Below are 16,144 nucleotides of genomic sequence, written 5' to 3'. Positions count from 1 at the left end.
CAGTGCCACACGGTGCCGTGCTCCAAGCAGCAGGGTGGGCTCTGAGCTTTAAACTCCAAGAGGGGAGATGTGGATTAGAACAGGGGGAGCTTGGTCACTCACAGGGTGGGATGCCCTGATACAAGAGCTGTGGGTGCCCCATCCCTGTATGATACAGGAGCTGTGGGTGGGTGCCCCATCCCTGTAAGATACAGGAGCTGTGGGTGCCCCATCCCTGTACGATACAGGAGCTGTGGGTGCCCCATCCCTGTAGGATACAGGAGCTGTGGGTGCCCCATCCCTGTACGATACAGGAGCTGTGGGTGCCCCATCCGTGTGTGATACAAGAGCTGTGGGTGCCCCATCCCTGTGGGATACATGAGCTGTGGGTGCCCCATCCCTGTAGGATACAGGAGCTGTGGGTGCCCCATCCCTGCAGGGTGCTGGTGGGGGCAGCCGGCCCATAGCAGAGATAGATGGGCCAGGCAGAAGGATGGAACCTCAGGGTTTGGCTTTATAGAAAGACGATGGGAGCTGTGTGTGATGGTCTGGGGATGAGGCAGATGGCCTAAATACCAGCCATAAAGCAGCCCAGCCAGTGTTCCACATCCCTAAGTGCAGCACACGGAGCTCACATCCTACATGTAATACGGCCACTGTGTCCCGGCCCCATCGAGGTCAGCTCCCTTTTGCCCCCCTGCCACCAGTACCATGATGGGCGAACTCGTGTTGCCGCACAGAGACCCGGAGCTCGGCCGGGGGGAAGCAGCCGAGGGCCTCGCCTTTGTCCCCGGGGTTGGACGGGGGGGAGGCGCGGGGCTGCGCGGCCGGGTGCCGGAGCATGTGCAGCTGCAGCAGGCACCTGGCAGGGAGCCGCAGCGGCGGGGATGTGAACCAGGCGGGGAGGAAGGCCCTTGACTCATCAGATAAATCCAGCCCCGCCAGGAGAGCGGAGGCGGCGCGGCGCTAGAAGGGGAGGATGGCGGGGGACAGCGAGCAGCGGCTGGAGGAGCAGGGGCAGCCCAGCGGCAGCGAGCCCTTCCTCATCGGGGTCAGCGGCGGCACGGCCAGCGGCAAGGTGTGCGGGGACAGCGGGGACGAGACGGGGGCCACGGGGAACGAGCGGCCGCCACCGCCGCGCCACGTGCGCCGCTGCTCAATGCTCCGGGGCCACGGGTGGGGAATGGGACATGGAACGGAACGGGGCTCAGCATGGACAGCGGGCACCACCCTGCCTTTACATTAACGCTGTGCCTTTACATTAACGCTGTGCCTTTACATTAACGCTGTGCCTTTACATTAACGCTGGCAATGCGGTTATTCTTCACGCTCTATAACCCGACCGGCCGGTGGTTGCCCCCCCTTCCTCCCCCGTCCGTGCGCGTGGATGGAGGTGGGGGATGCCCCTTTTTTGTGTTCTTTTTTAGGGCGATTCTTTCTTTCTTTTTAGGAGAGGCAGCTTTGGGTACCGCGTGGCGAGCTGCTGACTCACAGCACAGCCGCACCGAGCTGGGGGCAGGTGGGGGCGAGGGGCGGCCGGGCTGCAGTGCTGCGCCCCAATGCAGAGCTGGGCTTTCCCCGCGGCCTAAAGAAAGAAAGAAAGCCCACTGCGAGCACTCAGTACTTTCCTATTCATTTAAGCTAATGTAGGGCGCTTGCTTTTTTTTCCCCCTCATCCTTAAAGAAAATTCCTCCTTCCCACCCCCCACCCTCAGATCCACTGTGCCATCTTCCCATGCAGCATTCGACCTGCCTTTATTTCAAAGGACGGAGCACAAATGGCAGTGGAAACACCTCTGGAATGTTTCTTGCTGAGGAAACGTGGGCTGTGGCAGAGCAGCCTGTCTGCGGGTTCACCATGGAGGGGCCTTTCTCCCTTCAGGGATGGTGTAACCCAGCTGCTGCCCCCCCCAACCCCTGCCCATAATAAGGGCGATTTAGGAATGTGTTCCCAGGCCTCCTATTGATTCTTGGACCGCAGCGAGGAGGAAAAGTCCAGATATAACAGGGAAGGGATGGAGAGGGAGGATGCAATCTCTTCCACTGGGAGCAGGGCCGGGTTGTTCCTGCGGCACAGCTCCGCTGACTCAAACGCTGGGGTCTGTGTGCTCTCTGATGCCTGGGTCTGCCTAGCCGTCCCAGTAACATTGTGTCCGGCTCTGCTCCACCGTCGGGGCTTTGAATACGATGTGGCTGGGCCCGCAAGGTAACAGCGGTGATTGCGGCAGATCTGTATAAAGTTTATGGGAAGAGGCTGCAAGAAGTGTTCTGGGGGTGGGGGTGGGGGCAAGCTTGCTCATGGAGAAGCAGTAAGAAGGAGCAGAGGCTTGTGTGTGTCGACCTTCGTGTTCTTGCAGGGGTCTGTCTGCAGGTGATGCTGCAGGAAGGCAGCTCCCACCCACCACCACCGTGCCCATGTGTTGGCTGCAGGTGGGAGCAGCCCACAGGGAAAGTGGAGCAGCTACCTTTCCCACTGGGAAGGTGGCAAGGAGGCAAATGTGCCAGCCTTCACACCAATGGAGGGTTGTTGTCCTAACACACCCCTTTGGCAATGCACCAGCCCCAAGATAACGGAGGGTGTTTGCCACCCAGAGCCCCCTCCAGCTCCTCCTGCTGATGTTTTTGTTGAGTCTAAGGTGGGGAAAAAGGCTCCACGGTCTGCCCGCATCCCTATTCTATGTGAGCTGGTGTGGCCTGTGGTTGGCATTTCTGAAAGCCAGGTTGGTGAGTGGGATTCAATGCTGGCTGCTGTTCCCTAGAGAGCAAGGGAGCAAGTCTGGAGATTCAAATGGGAGATAGAAACCTAAGCACCCTCCTTTGCCTTTGGGAGAAATCAGGGCTGTGCTGGGGGAACACATGGGGTGTAGCAGAGATGCTGGCATGCTGCAGTCACTGGGCAGGCAGTGCCAGCGCTGTGTTGGCTTCTCACAAAAGCCTGAGGGGAGACAGAGCTTCCTTCTCCCGCTCTCCCCTTAAATCCAAACCGTGTCCAGCCCGGACAAAGCTTGCTGCCATCTGATGTGGAGGAGATGACATGGCATTGAGACACCCTCCTGTGCCAAAACCAGGCACAACCGCCTCGTTCCCTCAGAGGGATTCCCAGAGCTGGTTGTTGTAGCATTTTCTTTCATGCTCAATGCCTTCAAAGTGCTCCGCTGAAGCTTTGTTCTCTTCTTTTACCCGTGGTCTTTGTGCTAACAGCTTCTTCCCTCCCTCCCATGAGACACTCCTGGCTACCAAGTGCCGCAGCATGCAAGGCAGGCAGCCAGGCTGGGGGAGAATCAAGCAGAGGGATGGGCTGGGAAGTGCCAGGATGAACCCGGGGGGTCTCTGGGTGACTCTGCTTCAGCTGGGACCCCGCAGCAATGGTGCTGGGGTGGCTGCAGGGGTGAGGAGCGCTGCTCAAAGCCATGTGGAGGCATTAATTGCCGGTCCCCACGTGATGCACAATGAGGTGCTGAGCAGGAGGCTGGAAGGAAAGACAGATTTACGGTGGGCCGAGTGCTTTAGTTGGCTGCCTGGCCTCGTGCTGGTGAGGGCTGAGTCCGGGTGCCAGCGGGGCCCAGTGGCTATAGTTTCAGGATCTTAATTAGCACATAAAGTCAGAAATGTCTGAACATGCAGTCCTAAGTGTTTCCAGACCAGTGTGTTCAGCCAGGTGTCTTGTCTGCTGGTAAACCTTTGAGGTACTTCTGTGAACACCACAAAAGCTGGATGGGGCCAAGCTGGCTGCCTAGAAGAGCTGGGAATAGGAGCCAACCATGGGGCTGAGGGAGGAGGTGTGAAGATGGGACAAGCAGTGTGCTGGTCCCTAGGGAAGCAGTGACCCTCAGGGGCAGTTCCCTATTCACGAGGGGCTTCTTGCCTGATGGATCTCACACCCCAACCCTTGCAAAGGCTGAGGTCCCTCACAGGATTTAGCTACTGGGCTGCCACCTGGATGAGCCCAGAGGAGATCCAGCAGTGACCCAGAGGCTTTCACTCACCTCTAGGTGAAGGCTTGCAAGGGCTGTAGCAGCACCGTGTTGGTTCAACACCATTTCCTGGTGACGTTTTGTGGCTGGCAGGAGCTGTGGATCACAAGGTCTGACTTCATTAATAGTGGTGTCAGAGTGGGCTGGAGGCTCGTCAGACCTTCTGGTAGAACATTGCTCTGTTCCAGCTGCTGAGCATACCAATGCACGGGGTGTTTGTTGGGTCAGCCCTTCCCTGTGCTGACGGGGTATACGTGAGCTCATCGAGGAACCTATCTGATGTGATCCCTGGGACTCCAGGAAAGCAGATCCTGTTCATGCTGGAATCCAGGGCTGGTTCCACGTGGATGGCAGGACTCTGGCTGTCCCAGTCCCCAGACCAGTCAGCCTGTGGCTCACAAAGTGAAAGGCAGGATGGTAAACCTGTTTGGGAAAGCTCTGGGTGGAGGCCTGGGCTTTTGTTATGAGAATAGCAAGTTTCCAGTCCCAGTGCTGCCATGCAGATGTGCTCTGTTAGAGCTGGAAGAGACCATGTGGGTTGTGAACCAGCTCTCTGCAGTCACGGGCAGACATTTAATAGATGCTCTGGGAGCCTTCTTGATTTGGCATCTGTTCTGGGTGTCACCTCGGTCCACTGAGCGCTTCCTAATACTCTATAATTACTGTAACCTTACAAGGAAAGACCCAAATCAACTATTAGTGTGCTGGAGAGAAGGGCAGCATCATCAGGGCTGCTGACTGCAGGGACTCTTAAGTCTCAGGTGAGAATGGCAAGGAAGCCATGCCTTGCGCTGCAGGGGACATCATCCCTTGATGCGACCTTAGGGAAAATACTACCAGATCCCATAAATGGAGGCTGTCTAAACCACAAGTGTGTGATGGGGACACCCCAGCCAGGCCCTTATCAATGGCAGTACCTGCACTGCCCATCTTCTGCACCGTGCCAGGGTTGGAGGCATCACTGTGCCCTGCCCCATTCCTCTGCTCATCAGCTTTGCCTTAATGCCCAGCTGAAGTCAGAATATGGAGCTACCCAAGAGAGGCTGAGGGATAATCTGCATAATAATATCGGGGAATTAGTCAACTCTTGACAAGTATTTGAGCAGCTGGCTATAGGCCACGAGTGGATATGAATTAAGTATGTCATATAATGAATATATTTCAAACAAATGTCAGGCGTTCTCTGAAACAGTGGTGATGCATCAGGCTGCCCAGGGAGGTGGTGAAGTCACCATCCCTGGAGGTGTTATAGAACCACGGAGATGTGGCACTGGGGGATGTGGGCAGTTGGTTGGGGTTGGAGCTTGTGATCTTAGGGGTCTTTTCCAATCGGAATGATTCTATTGATTATTAAGTGGTTGCAGGTGGGAAACAGGGAGGTAAGAACAGATGAGGAAGAAACTGGGGCCTGGGTGGTCCCTATGAGCGGGTGCTGGGTGTTACTGTGTGTCCCCTGGGTCGCAGTCCCACCGGTGTGTCGCAGTATAATCCATCAGTCACACTTTAGCTTTGGCCAAGATGTCCCCTTGAGTGTCCTCAGGCCTCACTAGAGCCTAACTGGTATCCTTTCCAGTTATGAGTGAATATTTCACACTTCTGGTTAACATCAGTCACACGTATGTATGCAGGGAAGGGGGTTTGAGCAGGGTATTTGTGTCACTTATTTGAAGGGATTGTGGCTGGGACTTTCTGTTCCCATTCGTAGGGGAATTTTTAACCTCTGCATTTCTGGTTTTGATTCCTCCTTAGCATGTGGTGCTTATTGAGCAAGAGGAATTGTCTCCAGCTGTAGGAGCGTTCAGGCTGTAATCGGAGTGCTGCCTGCACTGGAGCAGCTGCTCCTCTTACCGGCCCCAAAGAGCCATCCCAGAGTGATGGGCAATAAGTAAAGCCTGGGTGCACTCCAGTCCTCCTCCTGGTCCGCAGCAGAGGCTGTATGTGTGAGCCAGGCCTTATGTTCTATGATCTATCTGGGTAGCTGCGCTGGAGAGCGCTGATTAAGAACTGCAAAGGCCATGGGAAATCTGGTGTCCTTGGCACCTGTGGCCAAGGCTGAGCCTGTCTGAAGGCAGGGAGAGGCATCTGGGGGAGAGCACGGGGAGGAAAAGCAGGGGAAAGGCACCATGCCCGCCCTGTTTCTGTGAAACCCATAGGATACAGCTGGATAAGCAACAGGGCTGCAGAAGGATGCAGGGAGTGGGAAAGCAGAGGAAAAGGAGAAGGGGCTCTGACCCTGTCACGTGCTGAAGGGTGAATGGCTGGCAGCAGCAGTGCTGCAGCTCTTTGTTCTGGGTGCAGGGCAGGATGCCCACGTGGCGCAGGAAGCACAGCTCGCCAGCCCTGCCGGGCAGGAGGAGGAGGTGAGCTGCATGGGGAGTCCTGACCCTGCCCTGCCACCCTAACGTGTGCCCAGGACCGTGATTCTGCAATCAGGCAGCCCAGGCTGGTTTGCTGGCTGTGCTCAGGAGCTCTGCAGCCTGGCTGGGGCTGACTCACAGAGCAGCACTCATAGCCAAGTCAGGTCAGCCTGGCCCAGCAGGGAAGAGATGCTCTCTGGGGACGGCACTGCCGTCAAATCTTCCAGCTTTGCAGGCAAACAGCCTTGCCCTCTGTCAGCTGGGCTGACCTCCTCTCCCAGGCGTGCTTTCTCCTCCTCCTTCCTTCTCACCACTTCTATCTTCAGTGCTGCCTCTGGAGATTGCCAGCCAGGTATAGAACAGGCAGCCAAACCAGCAGGGAGATGAGGATTTGCTCTGATTCATGTTGTGATGGTGGGGGTCTGGTTGCCCCAGTGCAAAGTGCCGGTCCCTGTGCCGTGGAGATCTTGTGCCAGCAGCCAGAGCCATGTGGCTCTTCACCTGCTGGCTCTGCAGTGCCATTAGTTTGCTGTGCCAAGAGGCACCAGGATACACTTGTAAATGCTCCTCCCAGATATGGCAGAGCTCTGATAAAGTCCCAGGGTTCCCCTTCTGGTGTCTTTTCATCTTGGGCTTTATGTAGGGTGTGAAGACAACCTGGCTTTCCGCTTCTGTGGTCTTCCTCCCTATCCGTGCAGTGGTGGAGTTTATGGGCTGGAGCAGGGCTTGGGAAGATGCTGCTCGGTGCTGCTTGCAGGTTCAGCAAGCTGTGCCCCATGAATGGCCACTTCCTGACATCCTGCATGGCACAGACACCGCTGCCACTGACTTGTTCCCTCTGCTGTTTCTTTCCTAGTCTTCAGTCTGCTCGAAGATCGTCCAGCTGCTGGGCCAGAACGAAGTGGACTATCGCCAGAAGCAGGTGGTGATCGTGAGCCAAGACAGCTTCTACCGAGTCCTCACCTCAGAGCAGAAATCCAAAGCCCTCAAAGGCCAGTTCAATTTTGACCATCCAGGTGAATGGAGAACAGAACTGGGGTGGGATGAGGGCTGGATCGCATCCTGCCAGCAAAGAGCTTTGTGTGGACATCAGGAGGACTCTACCTTTGCATGGGGTGGGAGTGAAGTGGCTTGGCTTGTCCCTTGTTGGGCTGGTTAAGATGAATTCTCATACTCTGTGCAAAAAAATATCCCCCTGTTTGAAACCCCACCCCCTGGGCCAGGTCTAGGGAGGTCTGCCTGGCACAGCCCTTGGAGCCAGCAGCTCTGTGCTCTCCTTCAAGGAAGGAACCACCTTGCACAGCTGCCCTGCAAAACCCTGCACCGCAGTGGCCGTACCCTGCTGCTACAACAGGGGCTTTATGAACCATCCCAGAGCTTGGTAGGGAAATTCCAGAGCTGCTGTCCCCTCATCCCCGTGAGGACAATGGCTGCAGGCAGGGAGTGTGGAGCAAACAGAGCCCTGTCTGTGCAGCAGCTGAAGGTTGGAACACTGCTCCAGTCTGTGCGAGGGCTGGAGCCCTGGAGGAGATGCCTTCCCAAGCTCTCAGTGCTGCTGTACAAGGCTGGCATTGATTTCTGCAGACCAGATCCCAGGCTGGTGCGAAGCTCTGCGCTTTGCAGCACCCATGGAGATGAGCGGGGCTTTCCTCTGGAGCCTGTGTGTCTGTCTGTCTGTCCGTGGGGTGTGGGTGGCTCTGGTTAGGCTAAGCACAGCATTGCACATGAAGCTGCCTCGGGTAACTTTTTCTCTTCTCCTCAGATGCCTTTGACAATGAGCTCATCGTGAAAACACTCAAAGAGATCACGGAAGGGAAGACGGTCCAGATCCCTGTCTATGACTTTGTCTCCCACTCCAGGTCTAACAGTCACTCCTGCCTTGCTGAGTCTCTGCTGACAGCAGCATGCAGTCCTGCCACCCCAGCCCCTCTGCTTGTGTCTGCTCTTGGGTGCCCATATATAGACCCAGAACTTCAATGCTAACATCTCTACACTCTGTGTTAGAGGATACAGGGCTCGTACAGGCACAGTCTGGGAGCCTAGAACGCTGCATAACCTCACAAATACAATCAGAAACTCACAGGCATAAGTGGAGGAGGGCTATGCCCCCCCCCGCCATCCACTCTTCCCCTCATCATAAAGTCCATGTTTGCAGCTTTAATAAGTATTCCCAGCTCAAACAGTCCAGCACTGTCAGGAGAAAAGAGTTCTTGAAGCTCTTGCTCCTGTAGCTCCTCCCTTGCATGTGTTCAGCTTGCATGCCTGTACTGATCGAGGAAGGTGTGACCCTGTTCCTTTTCCTACAAAAGCCCCATGACTTCAGAGGAGTGCTGCTGGCTCCCTGGGGAGCACACTGTCCCTATGGGTTCCCCATACTCAGACGTTTTGGGTTGTATTGCTTGGCATCTAACACTTGCAAGCTAAAGCAAGGGGGTGAGGGCCTAGTATACTCCCTGCTTTGCTGTCTGTCCTTATAGGAAGCTTATGTATGCCTTGGATTCCCTTCACCACAGTGGGGTAGGTCTCCCATCAGTCCGGCCTCCTGCTGCAGCAGTGATATCCCATGGCCCAGGAGCACCGCTGTTACCCCCATCTAGCTTGGCTTGTTTCCTCCCTACTGGCATATTTGACTCTCCTCCTTCCCTCTGCTAGGAAAGAGGAAACAGTGACCGTCTACCCTGCCGACGTGGTGCTCTTTGAGGGCATCCTGGCCTTTTACAGCCAGGAGGTGCGGGATCTCTTCCGCATGAAGCTCTTTGTGGATACAGATGCAGACACCCGGCTGTCCCGCAGAGGTGAGTCCCAAACATACCTCATGCAGAGACAGAAATGTTACCTGGCTGATGGGCAGCCAGCTGCAGAGGCAGTTAACCAGGAGCAGAGCAGTACTGGAGTCAGCACAAAGCTTTGCTGCTGCTAGCAAAGAGCCAGGGCAGCACATTGCACCAGGCAGCTCCCAGCAGTGGGAAGCAGTCTTGCTTTGTGCTTCTTAGGATTCAGTGGGGCTTTTGCTGCCTTGTTTGGGATCTTCCCTTTGATACATGCAATCCCTACGTGGCTCTGTACTATGTGGGTAGCAGGCAAAGCAGAGCAGCTCAGCAACTCAGTGAAAAGTCAGCACCTGATGGTTATGCTCAGGTCTGGGGTTTGGTGTGAGAGTGTCCGTCCCAGGTCATGCAGATAGGAAGCGTGGTTGTGCATCTTGCTCTGTGCAAGAACAGCCATTGTAGTGCTGCATCTCTATGCTGCTTAGTGTTGGTGTAATGGATGTGTGATGGCAAAGTGCCCTGGATATGATAATATCCCTCCTTAGGACTCCCCATGTCTATCTGGTTTGGCTGCATGTTGCCAGCTTATATAGGATGCGCTCCAGTTCTTCCAGGTGTGCAAGGCTTGAGATGCAGTCAAAGCTGCCTTGAGGTCTGGGATCACTGATGTGGCCCCTGAGCCTCTGCAAGGACTAAGAAACCATTCTGGTGTTATTGGGGTCAGGCTGTGTTCTGTCTGCACTATCCCTTCCCATACCTGGGCTCCAGCAACTTCTACAGGGTGTTTGGGGTACAGGTGGTGTTCAGGCCTCTGTGCTGTGGCAAGAGAAATGTGCCTCAACACCTGGGACTGTATGTGTGCATGGGACCATCCCACTCGGATACAGATCCGGTCTTGCCTGCTGAAAGCCCTGCATCCCTCCCGCTGCCAGATACAAAACCTCCTCCACTGTTGAGATGTCATCGGTGCTGATTAAAAGGTGCTTCTTACGCAGCCTCCTTAACCCTGCCCACCGTTCTTACATGACTCACCCAGGGAGGTGACAGCACAGTCATCACAGGGAGACGTATTAACAGGTCATAGATACGCATCTGTAAGATCCTGCAATGTGATCCTGATCCTGTAAGTGGACTGTGCTGTGCAGGCACTCAACAGCCAGGGGGTAGCCTGTTTGCTTAGTGGTGCTCTGTGTCAGCTGCATGAAGGAGAGGCGTTGCCTTGTGCATTTGCAGTGCCCCGTGACCACGTGTGCATCCCAATTGCACATGTAGAGTGCGTACTTCAGTTTGGCACATAACCATGAGCTCAGGGCTTGAGAACTACTTGAGTTCATTGACCAGGAACCCAGACAGTCCAGCTGCCAACAGTGGTACAGAGCTTGAGCTGCAGCTGCTGGATGAGGTTCTAAACCTTATGGGCCATGGCTGTTCGTGGGGGTTGCTCTCACCCACTATCAATCACTAAGGCCTTGCAAAGGGGTGGCTGGGCTGCTGCTAGCTGGTTAAGGTGGTGGCCTCTCCTTGTCTGGTCAGCTCATCCATCTCCTGATAGAGAACTGATCGTTGTCAGTTGATATCTCAAGTTGGATGTTAGGAAAAACTACTCTGAATGGTTGAGCACTGGTCTGAGTGGTTGGGCACTGGCATAGGCTGCCCAGGGAGGTAGTGGGGTCACCATCCATAGAGATGTTCAAGAGCTGTGGATACTTGGCACTGAGGGACGTGGTTTAGTGGGAAATACTGGAGGTAGGTGGACTAGATGGTCTTTTCCAACCTTAATGACACTATGATTTCATTATAAGAACACTAACCTGGCATTGCTGGGAATGGAAAGTCAATGTGTGAGATACTGAAGGTATATCCATGTCCCTGGAATGTTGCTGAAGGCAGCTTGTAGTAAGAGAGAGTCAGGATCTTGCATTGTGACACAGCCATGGGTTGTCTCTCTCACAGAAGTTCTGAGCAGTTGCAGCAATGGACTTTTGAGCTGGGTGGCAGCAGGGGATGGAGTTCCCAGAAACACAGCTGACAGCTCAGTTAATTGGTAGTGCTGGATTTCAGTGCCTGTGGTTCATGCTGCCACTGGCTGCTGGCACCGGATGGGCACCAGTGTGTCCTTGGGACATTGTCCTGCTCTGCAAGTGACACCTCCCATTGCTGGAACCCATTGTTTAAGGGCCAAGTATGAGTCAAGGGTGCTTGATTTGTGTTTGGGGGGCATCACCCTGCAGTGATGTGCCTTTGGCTGGGCAGGACAGCTCTGTCCTGCCTGGAGCAGCCCTGCAGCCTGGGTGTCTTTGCACTTTGCGGGCTCCCCGATGTCCCTGCTGTGTGTGCAGCCTCCCTGCCCCACAGCAGCCAGCAAACAGGGCGTGGGACCTGGGAAACAAAAGTCTCTCTGTCTCTCTGCCTTTTTCTTTGTAATGAATGTCCCTTGCCTGTTTCTCTGTACTGTTTGTGTTGGGGTTTGCTCCCTCTCTCTGCAGAGGTCACAGGGCTGGCTGAAGCAGCCTGGGCAGCGCTGAGCCCTTCCTGGAGTTGGCACACATTGCCAGGCCTTCACCTCCCCATGCAAGGCTGCCAAAAGGCAGCTGGCTGTGGGCAAACCGAGCTGCTGGGAGGGTGCCAATGCAGTGATGCAGGCCTTGGGGATAACAGCTAGGTGGCTGGCTAGGGCTGTCCCAAAGGGAAGGGGATGGAGCAATGCGAGGCTTGGCTGCTGACTGTGCCTTCCACCTTTCTTCTAGTGCTACGAGACATCAGTGAGCGAGGCAGGGACCTGGAGCAGATCTTGTCGCAGTACATCACTTTTGTGAAGCCCGCCTTTGAGGAGTTCTGTTTGCCAGTAAGTATGGGGAATGATACCCACAAATGCCAGAAGTGCCTCTTTCCCTGGCCGGCTCATCTGACAGGAGCATTCTATGGCCCAGAGCTCTCTCCTTTGGGCACTGTTAAAAGTGAGGGTGCTGGTGCTGGCTGCGTCAGGGCAAGATGAGGTCTGTTTGTACAGCCACTGCCTGTCTTCCCGGTGAGATCACTGTCCCTATGGGGAGGCAGACACTGACAGAAAACCCCTCCCTGCACAGGGTCAGCCAAACCAACACCAGGCAGCTCAGGAGGTGCCAGCTGAGGAGGGATGAGTCTTGGTTGCATCTGGTCAGGGAATAAGAGATCCCTGTCCCCAGGCAGTGAGCACCATGTCTGCCCTTTTTACCTTGCATGTGCTTGCCACTGCTGTATGATGTGGGTCAGGAAACTGAGGTGCAGTGTTGGTGTCGGTTCTAGAAAGGCTTTTCCTGGGTGGCAGGTCCTGCTCGCTGCCTCCCTGCAAATATCCATCCATTTACAAAGCAGATGCTGTATTGAGACTGTTCTGTTGAGGAGTGTAGGAGGGTGAAATGTGAAACAAGGAGAGTAGAAAACAACTGCTTTGTGTTCACCCACCAGCCCTGCACTGGTCTGCTTCCACCTCCAAGCCACTGGTGGGCTCAGCTGCAGAGTGATTGCATGTGGTTGTGCAGCAGGCTCAGCACCCACTGCTGCTAATCAACCCCTAACAGTTCCAGGTGAGGTGGCCCAACATTAAAACAGTCCGGTATGTCCTAGGGATGATCCATAGGGCTGAAAGTGCCAGGAGGTGTCAGATGGGCCCCCCTTGGCCTAGCAGGCTGGTTGGCTGCTGATTGTAGAGCATGGCTGGCACAAATAGGGGAGGAAACTGAGACCAGCTCCTTCAGAACTGGCACCTTAAAACTAGGCTGGGGTTGGAGTCCTGAATCAGACTTTTGCAAGCAGTGCTGGTGGAAAATTTCTCCTGCATCCCAAGCAGACCACAGGGCTGCATCCTGCATGTCCACGCAGGCTGGGCATGCCAGCTCTTGCTCTTCTATCTTGTCTGGCTGGATTTGGGGGTAGGTTGTTCCCCAGAGCATGGAACGCTGCTGGAGTCCTGTGATCATTAAGCTTTTTAATTTCAGGTTTTGTTAGGGTGCCTCTTACTGACATTTGGGCTCGGGAAAATAAAGCGTGGCCCTCAAAACACAATGCAGAAGGCAAACAAGATCGTCCAAAACGTATGATCAGCACCTACCTGCCTACCAGAGGGTTTGGGCCGTATAACTCCCTGGGGGTTTGGGCTTGGCAGGAAGCAGGGGCAATGCCCCAGCCTGGCAGCTCTCTGCTTTTCCAGTAACACAGTGCTCTCTTTCCTCCCAGACCAAGAAATATGCTGACGTGATCATTCCCAGAGGAGCAGATAATGAAGGTGAGCAGACCCACACCCTGCTGTTCTGTCCTAGCAGCTTGCACTGGGGAGGAGGTAGCAGGGGCTGCTGTAGAGGTACACTGAGATGAGCCTTTGTGTTGCTATGAGCAAGCCTGGGATCCTGATCAGATAGACCTGACTGGGGTCTATCTGATTGTGCTGGCAGAGCACCAGGCCCTGAATGGGGAGAGGGGATGAAGTGACAACAAGGCAGCTCCTCCCTGCAGGCTTGCAGCTCCCAGCTAAGGAATGGGTGGGCATGGGAGCAGGGGGGTCATCATCACTGACTTGTCTCTAGTTGGCACGACCCTAACGCAATCTCTCCCCAATGTTTTCCCCTCCCTTTCTGCTCACAGTGGCCATCAACCTGATCGTGCAGCACATCCAGGACATTCTTAACGGAGGACTCAGCAAACGCCAGAGCAATGGCTACCTGAATGGCTACACTCCCCCCCGCCAGCGGCAGCCCTCAGAGTCCAGCAGCCGGCCTCACTGACCCCGGGCAGCAGGAGTGAGGCTGTGGGCGGAGGGCACTCGGGCCCTGCCACTGCCCCCCTGTACATACTGTCCGTTCATTCCCCCCTTATCTATTTAAGAAACCAGACGGAGACGAATGCCTTTAATTTTGTATGTTGGAAATGCCGAATGAGAAGCAGCCAGCTGCTCGGGAGCCTGGGCCGCCCACAGCTCCTGGTCTTGCTCAGTAACTCCTCCAGCACGGAACCGGCTATAAATCTCTATAAATATAGAATTGCTCTATTTTTGTGTAAATGCAGAATAATGTAAAATTACTTGCCGTAAGGTATTTGCCAGGCTCGGTGTTGCTGGGAGGGAGCTGGGAATAAGGGCCTGGAGTTGGCATCCTCACCTTATAGACAGAAGGAAGAGCATCCAACAGCTCTTAGTGTCCCTGTGGTCCCCACCTAAGGAAAGAGGCAGGCTGTAATGAAGGTTGTAACTTCAGTGCAATGAGGCTGGGGTTGCCTCCTCCCGTTTGTTGCTGCTCAGGTTCAAGCAGCCTGATTTTTGGCTGGCAGGCACTGCTCAGCACAGCTGACAGATGGCAGAATGGTGTGTAATAACTCCCCTGACTGTCTTTCATGTCTCTGGATCTCAGTCCCTCAACAGCATCCCTTTTTGTTGTCTGGCACACCTTCTCACCACGGTTGTGGTGTCTGTTGTCACACACTGAGGACCTGGCAGGAGATGCTGGATATCTGGTCATAAATGTGGCAGCTAGTATCTTTAGCAGTCTTGTTGCCTGGCTTGGATAGGTATAAGGCATGTGTCCCCTCAGCCCCTCTGGAGCTCGATGGCCATGTATGTGGTGGGACTCCTAACCAAGCCCCAGGCTCATCCGTGCACCTGGAAGTCAGACTGCAGAAGGTCAGATGTACATCTGTCATTCCTCACTTGGAATGGTTTTGCTGCTGAGTAGGGTCTATAAATATGGTTAATGGAGAGCCAGCCATACAAGAAAGCAGCAGTGGATGGAAGCTGCTAAGCAGTCTGAGGGAGTGCTAGCAGTGTGTAGCAATATCTGGGCTCCCTAATATCTGCCTCCATGCATCGTGTCCACAGGTCCCAGCTGGATGTCCAGATGTCCCTCTAGCTTGTGTCTCCTTTGTGTGCTGGTGGAAGATGTGGTGTCCCCACTGCATGTCATCCCTGGGGATGCCCAGGAAATACACTCATTTGCTAAGGGTGAGATTTGGTTTCCTTTAAGGTGGTAGTGCTGCAGTAACAGCAGTGTGGGAGAGCCCAATGGATCTGTACTGTTCAGCTGGGGATGCCTTGAGAGCAAGGTGGAGCAGATGAGCTGGGGGAGAGACTTGGTGGGAGCCAGGGAAGATCCTTTGGCCTGTGCTGCTGGGACTGACTTGTCCCAGCAAATAACAAATCTCATGACCATCCCACAGTGCCTGGAGCTGGGACCTGTAGCCTTGCTCACTCTCATGGTTTTCACTCCTTCCAGAGCATTTTTTGCTCTGCACGGTTGAGCTAAGATGGTCTTTGATTTTAACCAAGAGAACAACAAAAGTGCCTATCCCAATGGGCGCTGCTGGAGCAGTCTTATTCCCTCATGGTTTGTAATAAGGGTCTGTAACAACAGCCCTTCATCACTATCACTGTCTGCAGACACTTCCCAAGGCATGACAGCTCTGCCATAATCAAGGGCTGACCTTGGCTGAATTCCTTCAGCTACAGCATTGTCACTCATAGGGGAGAGGTACTGAAGCCCTGCGTATCTGGAGAGGCTTCTTAGGACTGAAGTGGCCAATATGGCTGTTAAGGTTAAATACTGATCTTCCCTTCCCTGTGAATAAAGACAAGTGTATACTGGTGCTTCTCATCTCCGGTATATGGTGCTGTGTGCTGCTGGCAGTAGTCCTGGTTTTGAAGCAGGTTTGGGCATCATCTCAGTTCTGCAAGGCAAAGCCAGATGGGAAACAGTGCTGCTGGTGCACAGACTGCTTTGGCTTGATGAGCAGGGAAATGGAGTGAAAACTTTCTGAAAGGCCAGGGTGTGATCAGTGCTATGAAATCTGTTTGAATGTCAGTAACTAATAATGTACCCCAGGGAGTCAAACTGGTTCCAGTCCTGTTCAACATCTTTGTTGCACACCTGGATGATGGGGCAGAGTATATCCTCAACAAGTCAGTGGGTAACAGACAACTGGGAGGAGTGGCTGATATGCCAGAGGGTTGTGCTGCCATCCAGAGGGACCTTGACAGGCTGGAGAAATGGGCTGACAGGAACCTCATGAAGTTCAGCAAGGAGAAGTGCAAAGCCCTGCGTGT

General features: G+C 54.5%; 1 protein-coding gene across 1 annotated transcript; it reads left to right on the top strand.

The window, feature by feature from the left end:
• Window positions 1-829: 829 nt before the first annotated feature.
• Window positions 830-15,688, top strand: UCK2 (uridine-cytidine kinase 2). Its single transcript, XM_015869689.2, has 7 exons — window positions 830-1,057; window positions 7,167-7,326; window positions 8,073-8,169; window positions 8,963-9,105; window positions 11,826-11,923; window positions 13,294-13,342; window positions 13,699-15,688. The coding sequence occupies exons 1-7, from the start codon at window positions 959-961 to the stop codon at window positions 13,836-13,838; spliced, it is 786 nt and encodes a 261-aa protein (XP_015725175.1). The 5' UTR covers window positions 830-958; the 3' UTR covers window positions 13,839-15,688.
• The last annotated feature ends 456 nt before the right edge of the window (window positions 15,689-16,144 follow it).

Source organism: Coturnix japonica, chromosome 8 (genome assembly GCF_001577835.2).
Source record: "Coturnix japonica isolate 7356 chromosome 8, Coturnix japonica 2.1, whole genome shotgun sequence".
In the NCBI taxonomy this organism is placed as follows: Eukaryota; Metazoa; Chordata; class Aves; order Galliformes; family Phasianidae; genus Coturnix; species Coturnix japonica.
Note: the sequence above shows the minus strand (reverse complement) of the source record. Positions and strands in the feature narration are given on the sequence as shown.

Bases quoted from the DNA above. Each gene is read 5' to 3' on its own strand.
- UCK2 (XM_015869689.2), top strand. From the start codon at position 959: ATGGCGGGGGACAGCGAGCAGCGGCTGGAGGAGCAGGGGCAGCCCAGC. The intron at 7,327-8,072 runs GTGAATGGAGAA...TCTTCTCCTCAG, and splicing joins GTTCAATTTTGACCATCCAG to ATGCCTTTGACAATGAGCTC. The intron at 13,343-13,698 runs GTGAGCAGACCC...TTCTGCTCACAG, and splicing joins CAGAGGAGCAGATAATGAAG to TGGCCATCAACCTGATCGTG.